Raw genomic sequence first — 14,583 nt, forward strand, 5'->3', positions numbered from 1 at the left:
GGCATGCTTGCCTCCTATGTGGTGACTGGTGTGTGCTTGTGTACATGTGACAAAGTATGTGTGTGAGAGTGAACCCTGCCGATGATTTGCAGTACATATACTGCCTGTGAATGTGTGCATGTAAACGTGTAAGGTGGGAAAGCTTGCTCTGCTTCTGCCTGTGCTGCACAGATTCTGTGTATGCGAGGCATGCTTGCCTCCTGTGATGTGTGCTTATGTACATGTAATGTATGTGAGCGAGAGAGAACCCTGCTCTGCCGATGATTTGCAGTAAATACTATGTCCGTGAGTGTGTGCATGTAAACATGTTTTGGGGTGGGAAGCTTGCTCTGCTTCTGCCTATGCTGTACAGATTTTGTGGTGTGTGCGAGGCATGCTTGCCTCCTATGTGGTAACTGGTGTGCGCTTGTGTACATGTGATAAGTATGTGTGCGAGAGCAAACCCTGCTCTCCTGATGATTTGCAGTACATATCCTGTCTCTGGTGTGTGCATGTAAACATGTGTAGGTGGGGAATCTTGCTCTGCTTCTGCCTATGCTGTACAGATTTTGTGGTGTGTGCGAGGCATGCTTGCCTCCTGTGTGGTAAGTGGTGTGCGCTTGTGTACATGTGATAAGTATGTGTGCGAGAGCAAACCCTGCTCTGCCGATGATTTGCAGTACATATCCTGCCTGTAGGTGTGAAAATGTGTAGATGGGGAAGCTTGCTCTGCTTCTGCCTATGCTGTACAGATTTTGCGTGACCGAGGCATGCTTGCCTCCTGTGTGGTAAATGGTGTGCGCTTTTGTGTACATGTGATAAGTATGTGCGCGAGAGCAAACCCTGCTCTGCTGATGATTTGCAGTACATATGCTTGCCTCCTGTGTGGTAACTGGTGTGCGCTTGTGTACATGTGATAAGTATGTGTGCGAGAGCAAACCCTGCTCTGCCGATGATTTTCAGTACGTATCCTGCCTGTAGGTGTGTGCATGTTAACATGTGTAGGTGGGGAAGCTTGCTCTGCTTCTGCCTGTGCTCTACAGATTCTGTGTGCCCGAGGCATGCTTGCCTCCTGTGTGGTAACTGGTGTGCGCTTGTGTACATGTGAGAAAGAGCGAGAGCGAACCCTCCTCTGCCGATGATTTGCAGTACGTATCCTGCCTGTAGCTGTGTGCATGTGAACATGTGTAGGTGGGGAAGCTTGCTCTGCTTCTGCCTGTGCTCTACAGATTCTGTGTGCCCGAGGCATGCTTGCCTCCTGTGTGGTAACTGGTGTGCGCTTGTGTACATGTGATAAGTATGTGTGCGAGAGCAAACCCTGCTCTGCCGATGATTTGCAGTACGTATCCTGCCTGTAGGTGTGTGCATGTTAACATGTGTAGGTGGGGAAGCTTGCTCTGCTTCTGCCTGTGCTCTACAGATTCTGTGTGCCCGAGGCATGCTTGCCTCCTGTGTGGTAACTGGTGTGCGCTTGTGTACATGTGAGAAAGAGCGAACCCTCCTCTGCCGATGATTTGCAGTACGTATCCTGCCTGTAGGTGTGTGCATGTGAACATGTGTAGATGGGGAAGCTTGCTCTGCTTCTGCCTGTGCTCTACAGATTCTGTGTGCCCGAGGCATGCTTGCCTCCTGTGTGGTAACTGGTGTGCGCTTGTGTACATGTGAGAAAGAGCGAGAGCGAACCCTCCTCTGCCGATGATTTGCAGTACGTATCCTGCCTGTAGGTGTGTGCAAGTGAACATGTGTAGGTGGGGAAGCTTGCTCTGTTGCTGTTCTTGTCCACCCTTCAGTAATACGCTTTGCCGGGTGGAGTTCGTAGGTTTAAGCTCTGGCAATGCATTGTGGGCTCATTGCATTGTCTTAACCCCTTGGTGTCATTACAAACAAGGACAAACCATGACCAATAATGTATATGGTTGTCAATGTCTGTCACTTGCAAGGGTTCGGTTCACTTACCCTCTGTTGGTTTAACCTCCCCTTCATTGCGTTGGTTGAGCCAAGCTTTTTGGCTACTATGAGGGCTATAGTCCTGGAGGAGGCCTTGTGTTCCTCCTACGGTCTGTGCACTCCCAATGCCTTTCCAGTAGTCATCTATGTCCAAGGGAGAATGAGCTAAGTTGTCAAAGGAGTCCAACAGGGATGTGTATTAGCTCTTTTCATTTCCTTTATATACCTGTTCACTGTCTGCCTACTGCAGGTAGAGTGTGGCCCCCTAGAAGCTGTCCTTAGGTCTACGCTGCTGCTGCTTTATACAGAAGATACCGTGGCGATGTGACGTCTCATAACAGGATGGAGCGATTAATGTAAAATGATATGGATGAAATACATACCTTGGGATAAAAACAAATCTAGTCAACTCGAAGGTAAGTACAATTGGCACTAACTCAACCAAAACAAAGATCATGAGGGTCGGCCATCAAGAACTCAGGCCTGATTAAAACCTTGGATTATATCCTATGGAACTTGTAAAACGGCGGGCGAGATAGCCGTCACTCGCCAAGGTCGTAATCAGGCCCTCAACCTCTTAACTAAGGCGGATAAATCTGGAATTTTACTTCAGTTTAAATTAGATTCCACTTCTTACAATGAAAACATTACGGGTAGCAAGGGTACATTTTTGAGGACTTTGAGGTCTAGGAGAACGTTGTAGGGTGTCATAAGGTGGAAAGGTAAATATTTTACATTTGATGTGTTATTGGTTTTATGGTTGTTTTATCAGCATTTCTTTCAAATGGTATTTTTGCCGTAAAGGGAAAGATACCTCTGCAAATCAGGCCGTTTACAACCTCAAAAATGCTGTTTTAAATGTATAGACACCAAATTGCGATCTCGCACTTGCTACCGAATCGCAATTTGGGTTTGTGACCAGATACAGGATTTGGAAGGGGCTAGTTTGGGGCGTCACTTCCAAATTCCGAATCATAATGGTGTGTAATAATGTTTTGAGACCGAAATGCAGTTGCAAAACAGTAATATTTTACTGACACATCAAAGGAGGTGGTAACCCATTCGCAAGCAAAAAGGGGTCCCAAAGGGACCTTTTCCCCTTTGTGTATGTTAACAATAGGATTTATGAGTAGGCAGTAGTCCAGTGGACCACTGCCTACTCTTAAAACAAAAAAAAATACACTTTTAATTATTTTTGTTTAGTTGCATCCCGTTTGCCATTAAGTTAAATGGGTTGCATTCAAAGAAAAAAATGCTTTATTTAAAAGCAATCACCGACGTAGTCTGCTGAACTCAGCAGGTCAAAATCCCTGTGATTCCTAGTGGGTCACAATTTGCAAACTACCTCATTAATATTCATGAGCTAGGTCGAATTGTGACCTACTATGAATCAGTAATTCCTGTTAGTACACAAATCACTTTATAAATTACCACACAGGCCGCAAAAAAACTGATCACAAATTGTGATCAGTCTTTTGCTACCAGTTCTACGTACATCTGGCCCTATATACTGAAATCTATGCAAATTAGTTTTAACCTCACTTCAAAAGGGACATCGCACTGAAATCTGCTGAGCTGCAGAAGGAGTGTACAACTAGAAGGGCGCATGAGAGAGGCTTAGAGGTCAGTGGACAGGGAGAGGAATGTGGATTGGTGAGAGTACTGAGAGAAAACACAATATTACAATTTTAAAAATTAAAAAAAAGTGTAGTTGTGTTAGTACTGTAATTGGCCGCAGGGGCAATAGCTGGAGTAAGCTGCAGTGGCCTCCTGACAAATTAAACACTGCGTAGTGCAGTCTGCTGGTGATGAGGGTTTAAGTGATGGTTTTCCTGATGTTGTTGGGGACCCACTTAAATAACTTTTTCAGCATTCTCAGGGTGTGGAAGCAGGCCATAGTGACGGCCTTGATCTGGGCGGTCATGTCCAGCTTGCTGTCAATAATGACCCTGAGGTTTCTTGGCTGTGTGCTGGGAGTAGGGGTAGTTCCTAGTTCCCTAGGCCACCAGGAGGATCCCACAGAGAGGCATCTTTTGCTAAGATTCCACTTCAGTCTTGTCCATGGTAATTTTGAGGCAGTTGGACTTCATCCAGGTGGCCACATCGGTCATGCACGAGTTGAAGTTGTTCCTGGTGTTGTGTCAGAGAGACAGTACAAGTTATGTGACCAAGTAGGTGAGTATATTGATGTTGTGTGTGCAGATGACATCAGCCAGCGGTGTTAGGTAGATGTTGAAAAGGGTTGGGCTGAGCGAAGAACCCTGCGGGATCCAGCAAATTTTTTGTCTGGGCTTCTAAGGAGTAAGAAGGCATGTTGACTGTTTGTGTTCTCCCGGTAAGAAAGGTGCACATCATTGGACTGTTGGATCCTTGGATGCCACCCTTGTGAAGTCATCTGATCATGATGAGATGGGAGATTGTGTCCAAAGCTGCAGAGGGGATAAATAGGATGAAGGCTGCAGTGTCTATGATGTTGAGGATCATTCGGGTGTCATCTGTTGCTGCTATGAGGGTTGTCTCTATACTGTGGTTAGGTTTGAAACCTGATTGTGTTGCGTCGAGGATCTTGCGGTTAGCGAGGTGGTCGAAGAGGCATCTATTGGTGGCTTACTCTAGGAGCTTGGCTGTGTATGGAAAGAGGGAGATCAGTCACTAGTTCATGAGTGTGACTCGGTCTGCTGAGGGCTTTTTCAGGATGGTGTTGACGGCTGCGTGCTTTCAGGCTTCTGGGAAGGTGGCTGTGTTGATGGAGGTGTTGAGGATGGAGAAAAGAGCTTAGCTTATGGGGGTTGAATGCTTGCTGAAGGCGTGGTGGGGGTAAGGGTCTGACAGGGCTCTAGAGTGGATGGTCTTCATAATAGCCATGGTTTCCTCTGTGGGGATGGGGTTCCATGTTGTCAGGATGCCACTTTTGTCTGATTCTGAAAGACGTAATTGCAAGGTTGATGGGGTCCAGTTGTTGGTTGAAGTTGGTGTAGATGGCTATGATTGTGTTGCAGAAGATGTCTGAAAGGTTGTTGAACAATTCTTGGGTTGGGGTGATGTTGCTGGTGGTAGTTGCCGATGTGATGAAATCCTTGATGACAGTGAACATTTCTTTGCTGTTTAAGCTTTTCAAGATGCACTGGGCTAGAGCCTTCCTTTTGGTTTCTCGGATTTGCTGGTGGTAGCGTCTCAGGGCAGATCTGAAAGTTTCCTCGTCCAACTCTTCTTGCCTCGTTCTCCATCTCCATCACAGTGTTTGCAGTGCCTTTCGGTCATTCTGAGTTCTGTGTACCAGCTGGTTTGCATTCCCATTCTTGCTATTTGGCTTCTTTTCTGAGGCGCTAGGGTGTTGGCGCAAGCAGTAATCCAGTTGTTAATGTTATTAATGTTGCTTGAAAGGTGGCCTGTGGGCTCTGGTTGGTTTTTGTGGAGGGCAGAAGACCCGTTTACCTATGACAGTTTGTTCTAGTGTCGGCTGTAAGGGCCATTCATGGTGGTTCCTCTGCGGTGGGGGATTTGAGAAGCTGACAATGACTGGGTTAGTCCAGGCTGCGGGAGTTGGTGCTTTGAGCGCGATGCCGTTGAATGAGATGAAAACTGGATCGAAGATGTGTCCGGTGGAGTGTGTGTGGGGGCTGATACTGGTTGAATGAGTCCAAGGTTTCAGAGGCTTTCAAGGAGTGTGGCTGAGTTAGGGTTGGTTGGGTCTTCTAGTGCAAGTTAAGGTCTCTTAGGAGGATTTAGGTACTGGAGTCACTGGCTAGTAGGGTAGCTCAGGGTTGTGGGGATCACTGCATCCGGGTTCCGCTTAGGGTGAAATTGGCTGTGGCTTGTAGTTTGATGTTGAGGTGTTTCATGTAGTTGGTTCCAGTTTTTGAGTTGCTGCTGCAGCTAATTATGTCCTTGAAAAGGATGGCGGCTCCTCTGCGGGTCTGTGTTGGCTGTCCTGTCTGATGAGCATGTAGCAGACATAGATGGCTGAAGCGATGTATGGTGTTAATGTTGTGATCAGGCATGTTTTGGTGAGAAAAAGGACGAACAGGGAAGCAGCATCCAGTAGGTCCCAAATCTTTGTGGCATGTTTGGTAAGACAGCGCGCATTGAGAAGCATCCATGATAGCGAGGAGTTGGGCGCTATGGGGTGTTGTTGGTGTGGTTGCAGTGGGTGTTGGAGTTGCAGTTGTGGTGGTGCAGGTGAAACGGCAAGAGGAGCAGGTGAAGACTCCTTCCATGTTGTGAGGTGTGGTGATGCAGCAGCATGGCGACCAGGTTGAGGGTGTGGAGGAGTGCAGAGGGGTAGTGGTGGGTCAGAGGAGGACCAGGATTTCTGGTGCTGGGTGCGGCGGTCCAGGAGATGCCCTTGGCATGCCTTCCGCGTGTGTCTGTGCTTCAGTCTGTAGGTCCTGGGAGGAGTGGAAGGGGTGGTGGGTGGGGCTGAAAGGCGGGAGCAAGATAGAGCAGGAAAAGGAAGGCGCATGCTGAGGAGCAGGTAAGGAGCAGAGGAGGAGTGGGGAGGGGGTGCAGTAAGGGCAGGAGCAGCAAGAACAGAGGCACAATGTGAGGCAAAAGACAAGGGGACAATAAGAGCTGTGAGGCAGAAAAAATGGGTAAATGCAATGGAAAGACAATTGCAAGAAATGAAAGAAGCGCAAAAATGAGGGTAAAATAGCAGTCAAAATGACAGAGAAAAGGGGGTGAAATACACAGAAAAACAAGAGAAAGGCAGAAGCAAGGCAGAGTAACTGGCAAAAGACAGAGAAAAATGGGTGAAATGCACAGAAAAATGCTAGCATAAAAACGAGAGGTCTGAAACAGTGCAGAGTAATACACAAAGTAATGGACAAAAGGCAAGAAAAAGTAAGAGAAGTGCAATCAAATGGTACTGGCCAGAAATGTAAAAGAAGCAGAAATAGGCATGAAACAGGCACAAAGTGAGCAAAAACGAATCAACGCCTCAAAGAGCGAGACGAGAGAGAGAAGCGTGGCCAGAGCTGGGCCATAGAGGGCATTGACTGGTTGGAGGTCTGGTCACAGGAAAGTTCTAGGGGGCTATGGCCTCCACCTGCTAAATGCACCCAGATAAAGTAATTTTACCCACTCTTTAGATTTTAGGTCTCAGGCTAGAAAGGCAGCTGTTTTTTACTTGAAATTATCAGATGGTGCTTATTGAACCACACTGACAACTGTAAATAATCTCTTCTTTAAAGCTGCTGAAGTAAATGTAGCTTCCCTGATTCTTTCTAACAGGTTTTGCATTAGGATTGCATGCCAAAGAGTTCTTGTTACACTGAGATGCTTTAGAAGAGTTGATATTAATGAAAGAGGCAAGGCGGCTCCCCTTGCTGAAGCACTTTTCTACCACTCTGTAGAACTTGGGGTTTTGCATCAATGGTTTGAGCTAAGCAAAGCCACTATGAAGGTGGTTTTTAATGTAAGGAAAGCATCTTTGCTTCGAACAAGGGAAGGGAAGCCTGAAGAAGATTGTTAGACCTGGCATCCTTGGTGTGGTTTCTCCCTAACTTTTTGCCTTCAGACCTCCTGTTTTTGCTTACTCCGTTTTTGATGGCCATAGAACTCTGCACACTTCAACTCTGCTAACCAGTACTAAAGTGTTTGTGCTCTCTATTTAACACATTAATTTTGCTTATACCTAATTGGCATATTTAATTTACTTGTAAGTCCCTGGTAAAGTGGCACTAGCTGTGCCCAGGGCCTGTAAATTAAATGCTACCAGTAGGCCTGCACCACATAGTGCCACCCACTTAATTAGCGCTACAAACATGTCTCAGACCTGCTATTGCAGCCTGTGTGTGTGTCTGTGTGCAGTTTTAAGCTGCCATTTTGACCTGGCAAAATAAAACTTTTGTGAGGCCCTAACCTTCCTTTTTAATACGTCACCCCCTAAGGTGGGCTCTGGACTATCCAGAGGGTAGGGTACCATATATTCCAAAAATCGGATATATACTTTTAATTTTTACATGTCCTTGTATTGAAAAAACTCTTACATTTGTTTTTTCTACTGTAAGGCCTACCTCTCCCATAGGATAACATTGGAGTTACCTTATTACATTTTGGAAGTGTAATTTCCAGATGGGAACAGGTGACCAGTTCATTTTTGGTGTCTCTGGAATTAATATTTAAAATCCTAACTAATGGTGCAGCCGTATTTTAAATTACAATTTTGAAAAGCCACTTTTAGAAAGTTGGCATTTTCTTGCCTTAGCCATTTGGTACCTGCAGCCTACCCCTGGGTCACATGACTGGGTGTAGCTGACAGTTGGGCTTTGTGTATTACTCCTAGACAGTGACACACAATGGGAGGCTTATATGTGACTGGATGAAATTTCACTGGCAGGATGGGAGGGAGAAGCTGTGCCCAACCCCACTTATACTTGAATAGGTTTTTTCCTGTCTCCACACAAAGGGCTACATACCCGCTGTAGTTAGTTTGGAGCCAGGAAGGCAGGCGCCTGTGCCCTTTAAAGAAAGGCATGCCTCTAGAACCTTTCCCCACACTTCAAAAGCTCAATTGGGTATAAATACTGAACCTCAGACACCAACTCTTCAGTACACTTCAGGACCTGTGGATACTCTGTCAGGAAGAAGGACTGCTGTGCTGCTGAAAGGACTGCCACTGTGCTGGACTGCCGCTCTGCAGGAACTGCTGCCCTGCTGCCTTCTGGCCTGGTGAGAAGAGTACTGGATCTGCAACTTCACCCTTAAATCCAGGACACCAGAGTGACTCTAAGGGCAAGTCTGAGCTTCAGGGACATAAAAGGTTCTTTAACATCGTGCACCAGCCCTGAACCCAACTTCAGTGCGTTCCTGCCTCCCATGTGGTGCCCCTTAGGTCCTAGACCATTGATGTGGCTCAAGGGAGCTGAATTCAACCTTTTGGACTATTTGCGACTGCGAACCGGCCCACCTGCACTGCAATTCAACGCAAAGCTCCAGCAGCCCCCTCTTCGCGCTACAGCATCGACCATTAGCGGGGCCCACAAATGCGAAGCTCTAGCAACGTCCACCCACAACTCTGGCCTGCTCTTCGGGTTATGCCTACAGCCTCCTGTGATGCTATCCCTGATCCTCACAGCCCACTGCGTCATGAATGGGACTCTTGGCACTCATTTGCGAAGGTACCAGTTTGAGGTGCGAAGTACTGATAGAACATTCCTTATAACAGGAGATATATATAATCAAATCTACATATAGATTAACAAGAGATATATATGTATAACCATGTCTTAAATTTAGAACAGTAGGCTGCGAATTCTACATACAATGTCTATTCTATCAAGGACAATTTTAGTTGTAAATGCACTTAGAGCATCATTAAAGGAGGGTCAAAGGTATTGCATATGGGATGTGTGTGGACTGATTGACTTGCTTATCCTGAATGATTCAGCTCGAAGGGATGGGTTTTCAGATGTTTGTGAAAATACGTTTGAGAGGGGCTATATTTTTATATCTGCTGGAAGTGAGTGCTACAACAGGGAGGCAGCGCTTCAAAGGGATGGGTGCTGGGCGTGTGTGGCTTTGAAGGTGGGTGGGTTGAGTAATACATTGTCTTGTTTCATGATTCTGTGCTGTCACTCAACTGTTTGAGTAGGGTAGCAAGCTAGGGTGGGGAGTTCCATGGGTAGCTGTGTAAGTCAGAACAGTTTGAACCCTATTCTGGCTTCGCCTGGCAGCCAGACTAGCTCAGTCAGCATAGGACTGATGCAGTCAAATTTGTTTTGTGGAAGGTGCAAGTGTTGCTGTTGCACAAAGGACAGTTTTGGGGGATATGAGCGCAGTTGTGGTCTTCCTAAAAAAGCAGCTTGTGCCACAACAAGAGCATCTCGTGTGCTGGGGGAGGAAAGTGGCCATTATGATGTTGCGATTACAGATCCAACAAGTTCCATCACCAGAAAGTTTTAAATCTTCCCACCAGGAATAAGAAAATGATTTAACTGGTGAAATGAAACTTAGAAGATGCCAGGAACCTTTAAGCCGATGGAAATCTATCTGAAATCAAATCAAAATCGGATTAATATAGAGCAGTGGTTCCCAACCTTTTGACTTCTGTGGAACCCCACTCTATCAGTACTGGAGCCCGGGACCCCCACTGAATTATCATTGTAATCCGGGGACCCCCCTCCACTGAGTCCTTACTGAAAGCTGGGGACCCAATCTGCTAATATTATATAATTTTCTAAGCAGTCACGGACCCCCTGAGGAGGCCTTGCGGACCCCCAGGGGTCCCTGGACCACAGGTTAGGCGACTAGTCACCTGTGAGGGTATCCAGGCAGAGATGCTAAGGGTTCAGGTGAACAGCCAGGTGTTGAGTCCTTTCCTGAATTCCAGAAGAGAGGATGAGGTCCGTTGGTGAAGGGTGGGGCGGTCGTTTCACGCTTTTGCCGCGACGTAGGAGATGGCATAATGTTCTTTCACCACATTTAATTTGCCAAAACAGTTTATAGTTTGTTTTCTTTTCATGTGCTAGAGATACTTAGAAACAATAAATGTCGTTGTGATGTTGCATTAGCAGTTTCAGTAACAACATGTCTTCAGGGAAAATAGAGAGAGCAGAAAGATTGCTACGCTTCAGTTCACGAGCCACATCGCCATAAACATCGGAGTTGCAAGGCTGCAGTACCACTGCCAACCACTAGATGCAATCACTGCAGAGACATGCGCAAAGGTGCAATAGGCTCCTGCTTCCGGGATGGCATCAATGACGTGACAGGTGATGGTTTATGTGAAGTCACCAGTGATATCAGTTATGCAGTTTGTGATATGATCTGTTTAACTAGGTCCCTTGTCTCCGCGTATGAAATCCCTGCCCTTTTTTCCTATTAAATGTGAAAATCCATTGCATGCAAGGCCATAATATGTGTTGCCTGTGGCCCATTCACGCCTTGATACAGCACTCCGTGGGCCTTATGGGTGGTGATTAGTGTATGTCTATGGCAGTGGTTTTCAAACTTTGTAATGCCCCCGCCTCCCTAGTGGGGGAAAAAAATCATCGGCCCCTCCTCAGAATTGTTTCTAATTATTCTATTAAATTGGCATTGTTTTAATATGTCTAGACTTATTTAAACATTGCAGTTAAGCTATGTTATCTTTTTAACAATGCAATAAATGTAATGTTTTTCTGCTTAAAACAAAAGCACTGTTACGTGCATAATGCTTCTTTTGGCCAGAGCCTGGCGCGCCTCCTGGGGTCACTTGAGTCTGGGTCTGGTATGTTGGTCGCTGTTAGGTGAATGTGTTAGAGGTATGGATCAGGAGCCTCATTGGAAGGGCGCGGTGGGCGATGAGACCCTTAGAGCATCACTCCACCCCAGCCTCATGTGTTGTCTTTAATCCGCCGCAGTACTTGCATTGACTCTCTGTCTTTTCTCCTGGCAGCCTTCCCCTCCTTTGGACAGAAGAAACGGAGCCTCGCCCGGGCCTGCTGCATGCTGACTCCGCCCCCGCCACCCTTATTCCCGCCCCCGCCGTACTTCTGGGAGAACGGGAACCCGGTAAGTTGTTATTCTAGCCTTGTTCTTGTAGGTGCATCTATTAGCAGTATCCCTCCTCATGTTGCGTCCCGCGCAGTGGCGTACCGACACTGGAAGGGGCCCCCTGCACAGAACATGGATGGGCCCCCCCCGGACTCATCCAGGCCAGGTGCTGTGCTGAGGGGGCCCCCTGCACAGAACTAGGGTGACCACCCTTCCGTAAATTTCACAGACTGCCCCTAATTTCGGCCTGCCGTTCGTTGTCCGTGATAAAAGGCTTAACGGGCGGCATTTGTCCGTAATTTTAGCCTTTTACCAAAAAGATAAGGGGCGGCAGGGCGCAATTACGGGCAGATCAGTTTCCCCAGCTGGAGTGAAAGGCAGGGAGTCTCCTGTGCTCGGAGGGAGGGGCAGACAGATAAGAAAAGGCCTTCTTGCCAGGGTAAATAAATGCAAATGTGCCCAACTGGTAAATCTACAGATGCAAAAGGGCTTGGAAACCTGCATGGACTTTAACCAAAGAAGTCACTTGAAGCTTTCTGATGGCAATGTTTTTTTCTTTTAGAGAGGTATTGTAATGGGGAAACATCCTTTTTTACGACTTTTTTTTTCCGAAGGTCGTGGTTAACGAAAGCGCAACAACGCTTTTTTTAACCACGACTTCGGTTTTTTGTGCCTTAACTACGTATGTTCTGAACAACGAACATGCGTGGTTAAGGTACAAAGAAGGGACTTGGCGAAGGTAAGTGTGGGTTTAGGTTTTGGGGAGGGGGTGGGGGTCAGGGGGTTTTAGGTTTTGGGGTGGGGTTGGGGGGGTGGGGCGTTTTTGGTTTTGGGGAGTGGGTGGGGGGTCAGGGGGTTTTAGGTTTTGTGGTGGGGTTGGGATGTTTTTGGTTTTGGGGAGTGGGTGGGGGGTCAGGGGGTTTTAGGTTTTAGGGTGGGGTTGGGGGGGTGGGGCGTTTTTGGTTTTGGGGAGTGGATGGGGGGTCAGGGGGTTTTAGGTTTTGGGGTGGGTCAGGGGGTCAGGGGGTTTTAGGTTTTGGGGTGGGGTTGGGGGGGTGGGGTGAGGGATGTAGGGTGAATGGTGCCTATTGCTAATAATTTTATCAGGAATGCCTTTACAACGAAATATCGTTGTTAAGGCATTCGTGGTAAAATCATTAGTAGTAGCAACGAGGTCGGTGTTCCGACCTCGTTGTTAAGGCAGTAGTTTTTTTTGCAGTCGTTGTTTCGTCGTACAGTCATTGTAATGGTGTTCCAAGGTGAGCTGTGGAGTGTGTGGTTTTAATGGACTGTTATAAAAAATGTTAGTACTGGGGCGTGGCCACGGGCGTCAAGATGGCGGTCGCACTCTAAGAGTTCTCCGGACCCCTCCGTCATCCACCTAAATCCACTGCCATAATCGATCCTGTTTGTCCCAACCGGGACTCGAGGGGTGTGTTGGTGGCCCCCTGATCCCCGGTGCCTCAAAAATCCGGGGCGCGGGAGTGCCTGCTGCCGCTGGTGGGCGGCGCCGATTGGAGGGCCGGACCGCGCCGAGGTGAGATTCGCCCTACGGCCGAGATAGCCGGGTGAACAGCGTACGGGCCCGACCGGAGGAGGCCGACCGGGGCTGCCGGAGCAGCGCCGAGGGCGACACACCACCCATCACGCCTGAAGAGGGACCATCTGGGGGACTGCAGGCGCGACCAGCGGCACCGGGGATGGATGGCTCCGGTGCGGGCCGGCGTCATGGATCGGCGGGCCGGGGGCCGCAGGCCCGAGCGCCGATGCACTGATTCGGGCAAAGCGACTCCAGGTAGGAAGCATAGAGGGGCGCATGCAGGGATTCCGCGCCCTCTGGGCCCCAAGAGACACTAACGCACACCAATAAGAGGGAGTCGACTGGGCCTGTAACCCGGAGCCTGAGATTGCTGGTCATTGGCGAAAAATCGGGGGGGCCCCCTCCCCCGCCACAGAAGATCATCCGCTGCCCCTCCCCCTCCCCCCAAAAATGTGAAGCACCGAAGCGCACCTCCTCTGGAACGGGAACGAGAGCGGGGGAGCGACTGGAGGCAAGGGCCCTGAGGATCCTGGAGCCTGCACCCGAGGGGACACCGAAAGGGCAAGAAAGACGGGCGTGAGCCCGGGAATGGCCCAGGGTCGACGCTGTCCCGCGCCTGCGGGGACACCAGGTCCCATGGACTCATCATGAGTGCGCCACGATAACGATAACTGGACAAGCTTCAATCCCTGGGACATACCGCGGGGGACAGGTGATCCCACCCCCGCCTGCGGATCCAGTGAAGACCTGCGGAGTGGCCGCCCCGAACCGGACCCCCGACCCGTATCGTGGATACACACCGCTCCCACCAGACCTCGCTGGCGCTTCCTTGGCCCATCGGACAACATGGGTAAAGATAGAGCCGCCAAACAGACGCAGCCATCCCAGCAGAGGATCGACCAATTTACCACGCCAACGGTCCCCAGAACCGGAGGCGATGCACCGCTCAATGAACAGACTGCAGACGGGGTCAGTGCTATCCTTCTCGCAATACAAACATCGCAACGGGCAGTAGAAACCAAGATTGGTGAGGTGAGGGAAGAGATGGGCCTCATAAGACAAGATCTTAGAAATGCGGTGGGCCGAATTACGGAGGTGGAGAACCGTGTCTCTCAGACAGAGGATGACTTGGCTGACCTTAGAACCAAGGTAGCTCAGCTGCAGACTAGGACCGGCGAACTCCACCGCAGAGCGGAAGACGCAGAGAACCGCTCCAGACGCAACAACTTACGCTTCGTGGGTGTCCCGGAGGGGGCGGAAGATGGCAAAGCTACAGAGTTTCTAGAAAACTGGATTAAATCCTGGATGCCGGAGAACACTCTTTCACCTTGGTTCGCGATTGAGAGGGCGCATAGAGCCCTGGCCCCGCGACCCCCCCCCGGGTGGCCCCCGAAGGCCCATGATAGCGCGCTTCCTTAACTTTAAAGACCGTGATGCGATCCTCAGGGAAGCCAGGCGCTCCCCTGACCTCCTCTGGGACAACCAGAAAATCTTGGTCTTTCCGGACTACACTCGAGAAGTTCAAACCAAACGCCGATCGTATGAACAGGTGAAACAAAAACTGAGAGCGATGCAGCTCTCTTATATGCTCCTCTTCCCAGCTCGCCTGAAAGTAATCCTTGCCGGCAAAGCACACTTCT

The 14,583-nt window shown here is 48.8% G+C and overlaps 1 protein-coding gene across 1 annotated transcript in view; it reads left to right on the forward strand.

The window, feature by feature from the left end:
• The window catches only part of COLQ (collagen like tail subunit of asymmetric acetylcholinesterase), a 323,105-nt gene that overhangs the window by 85,025 nt on the left and 223,497 nt on the right, over positions 1-14,583 (forward strand). The window contains exon 2 of the mRNA XM_069212095.1: positions 11,306-11,421. Within this exon, the coding sequence (XP_069068196.1) occupies positions 11,306-11,421 (116 nt within the window). The remainder of the gene's footprint in view (positions 1-11,305; positions 11,422-14,583) is intronic.

Source organism: Pleurodeles waltl, chromosome 10 (genome assembly GCF_031143425.1).
Source record: "Pleurodeles waltl isolate 20211129_DDA chromosome 10, aPleWal1.hap1.20221129, whole genome shotgun sequence".
In the NCBI taxonomy this organism is placed as follows: Eukaryota; Metazoa; Chordata; class Amphibia; order Caudata; family Salamandridae; genus Pleurodeles; species Pleurodeles waltl.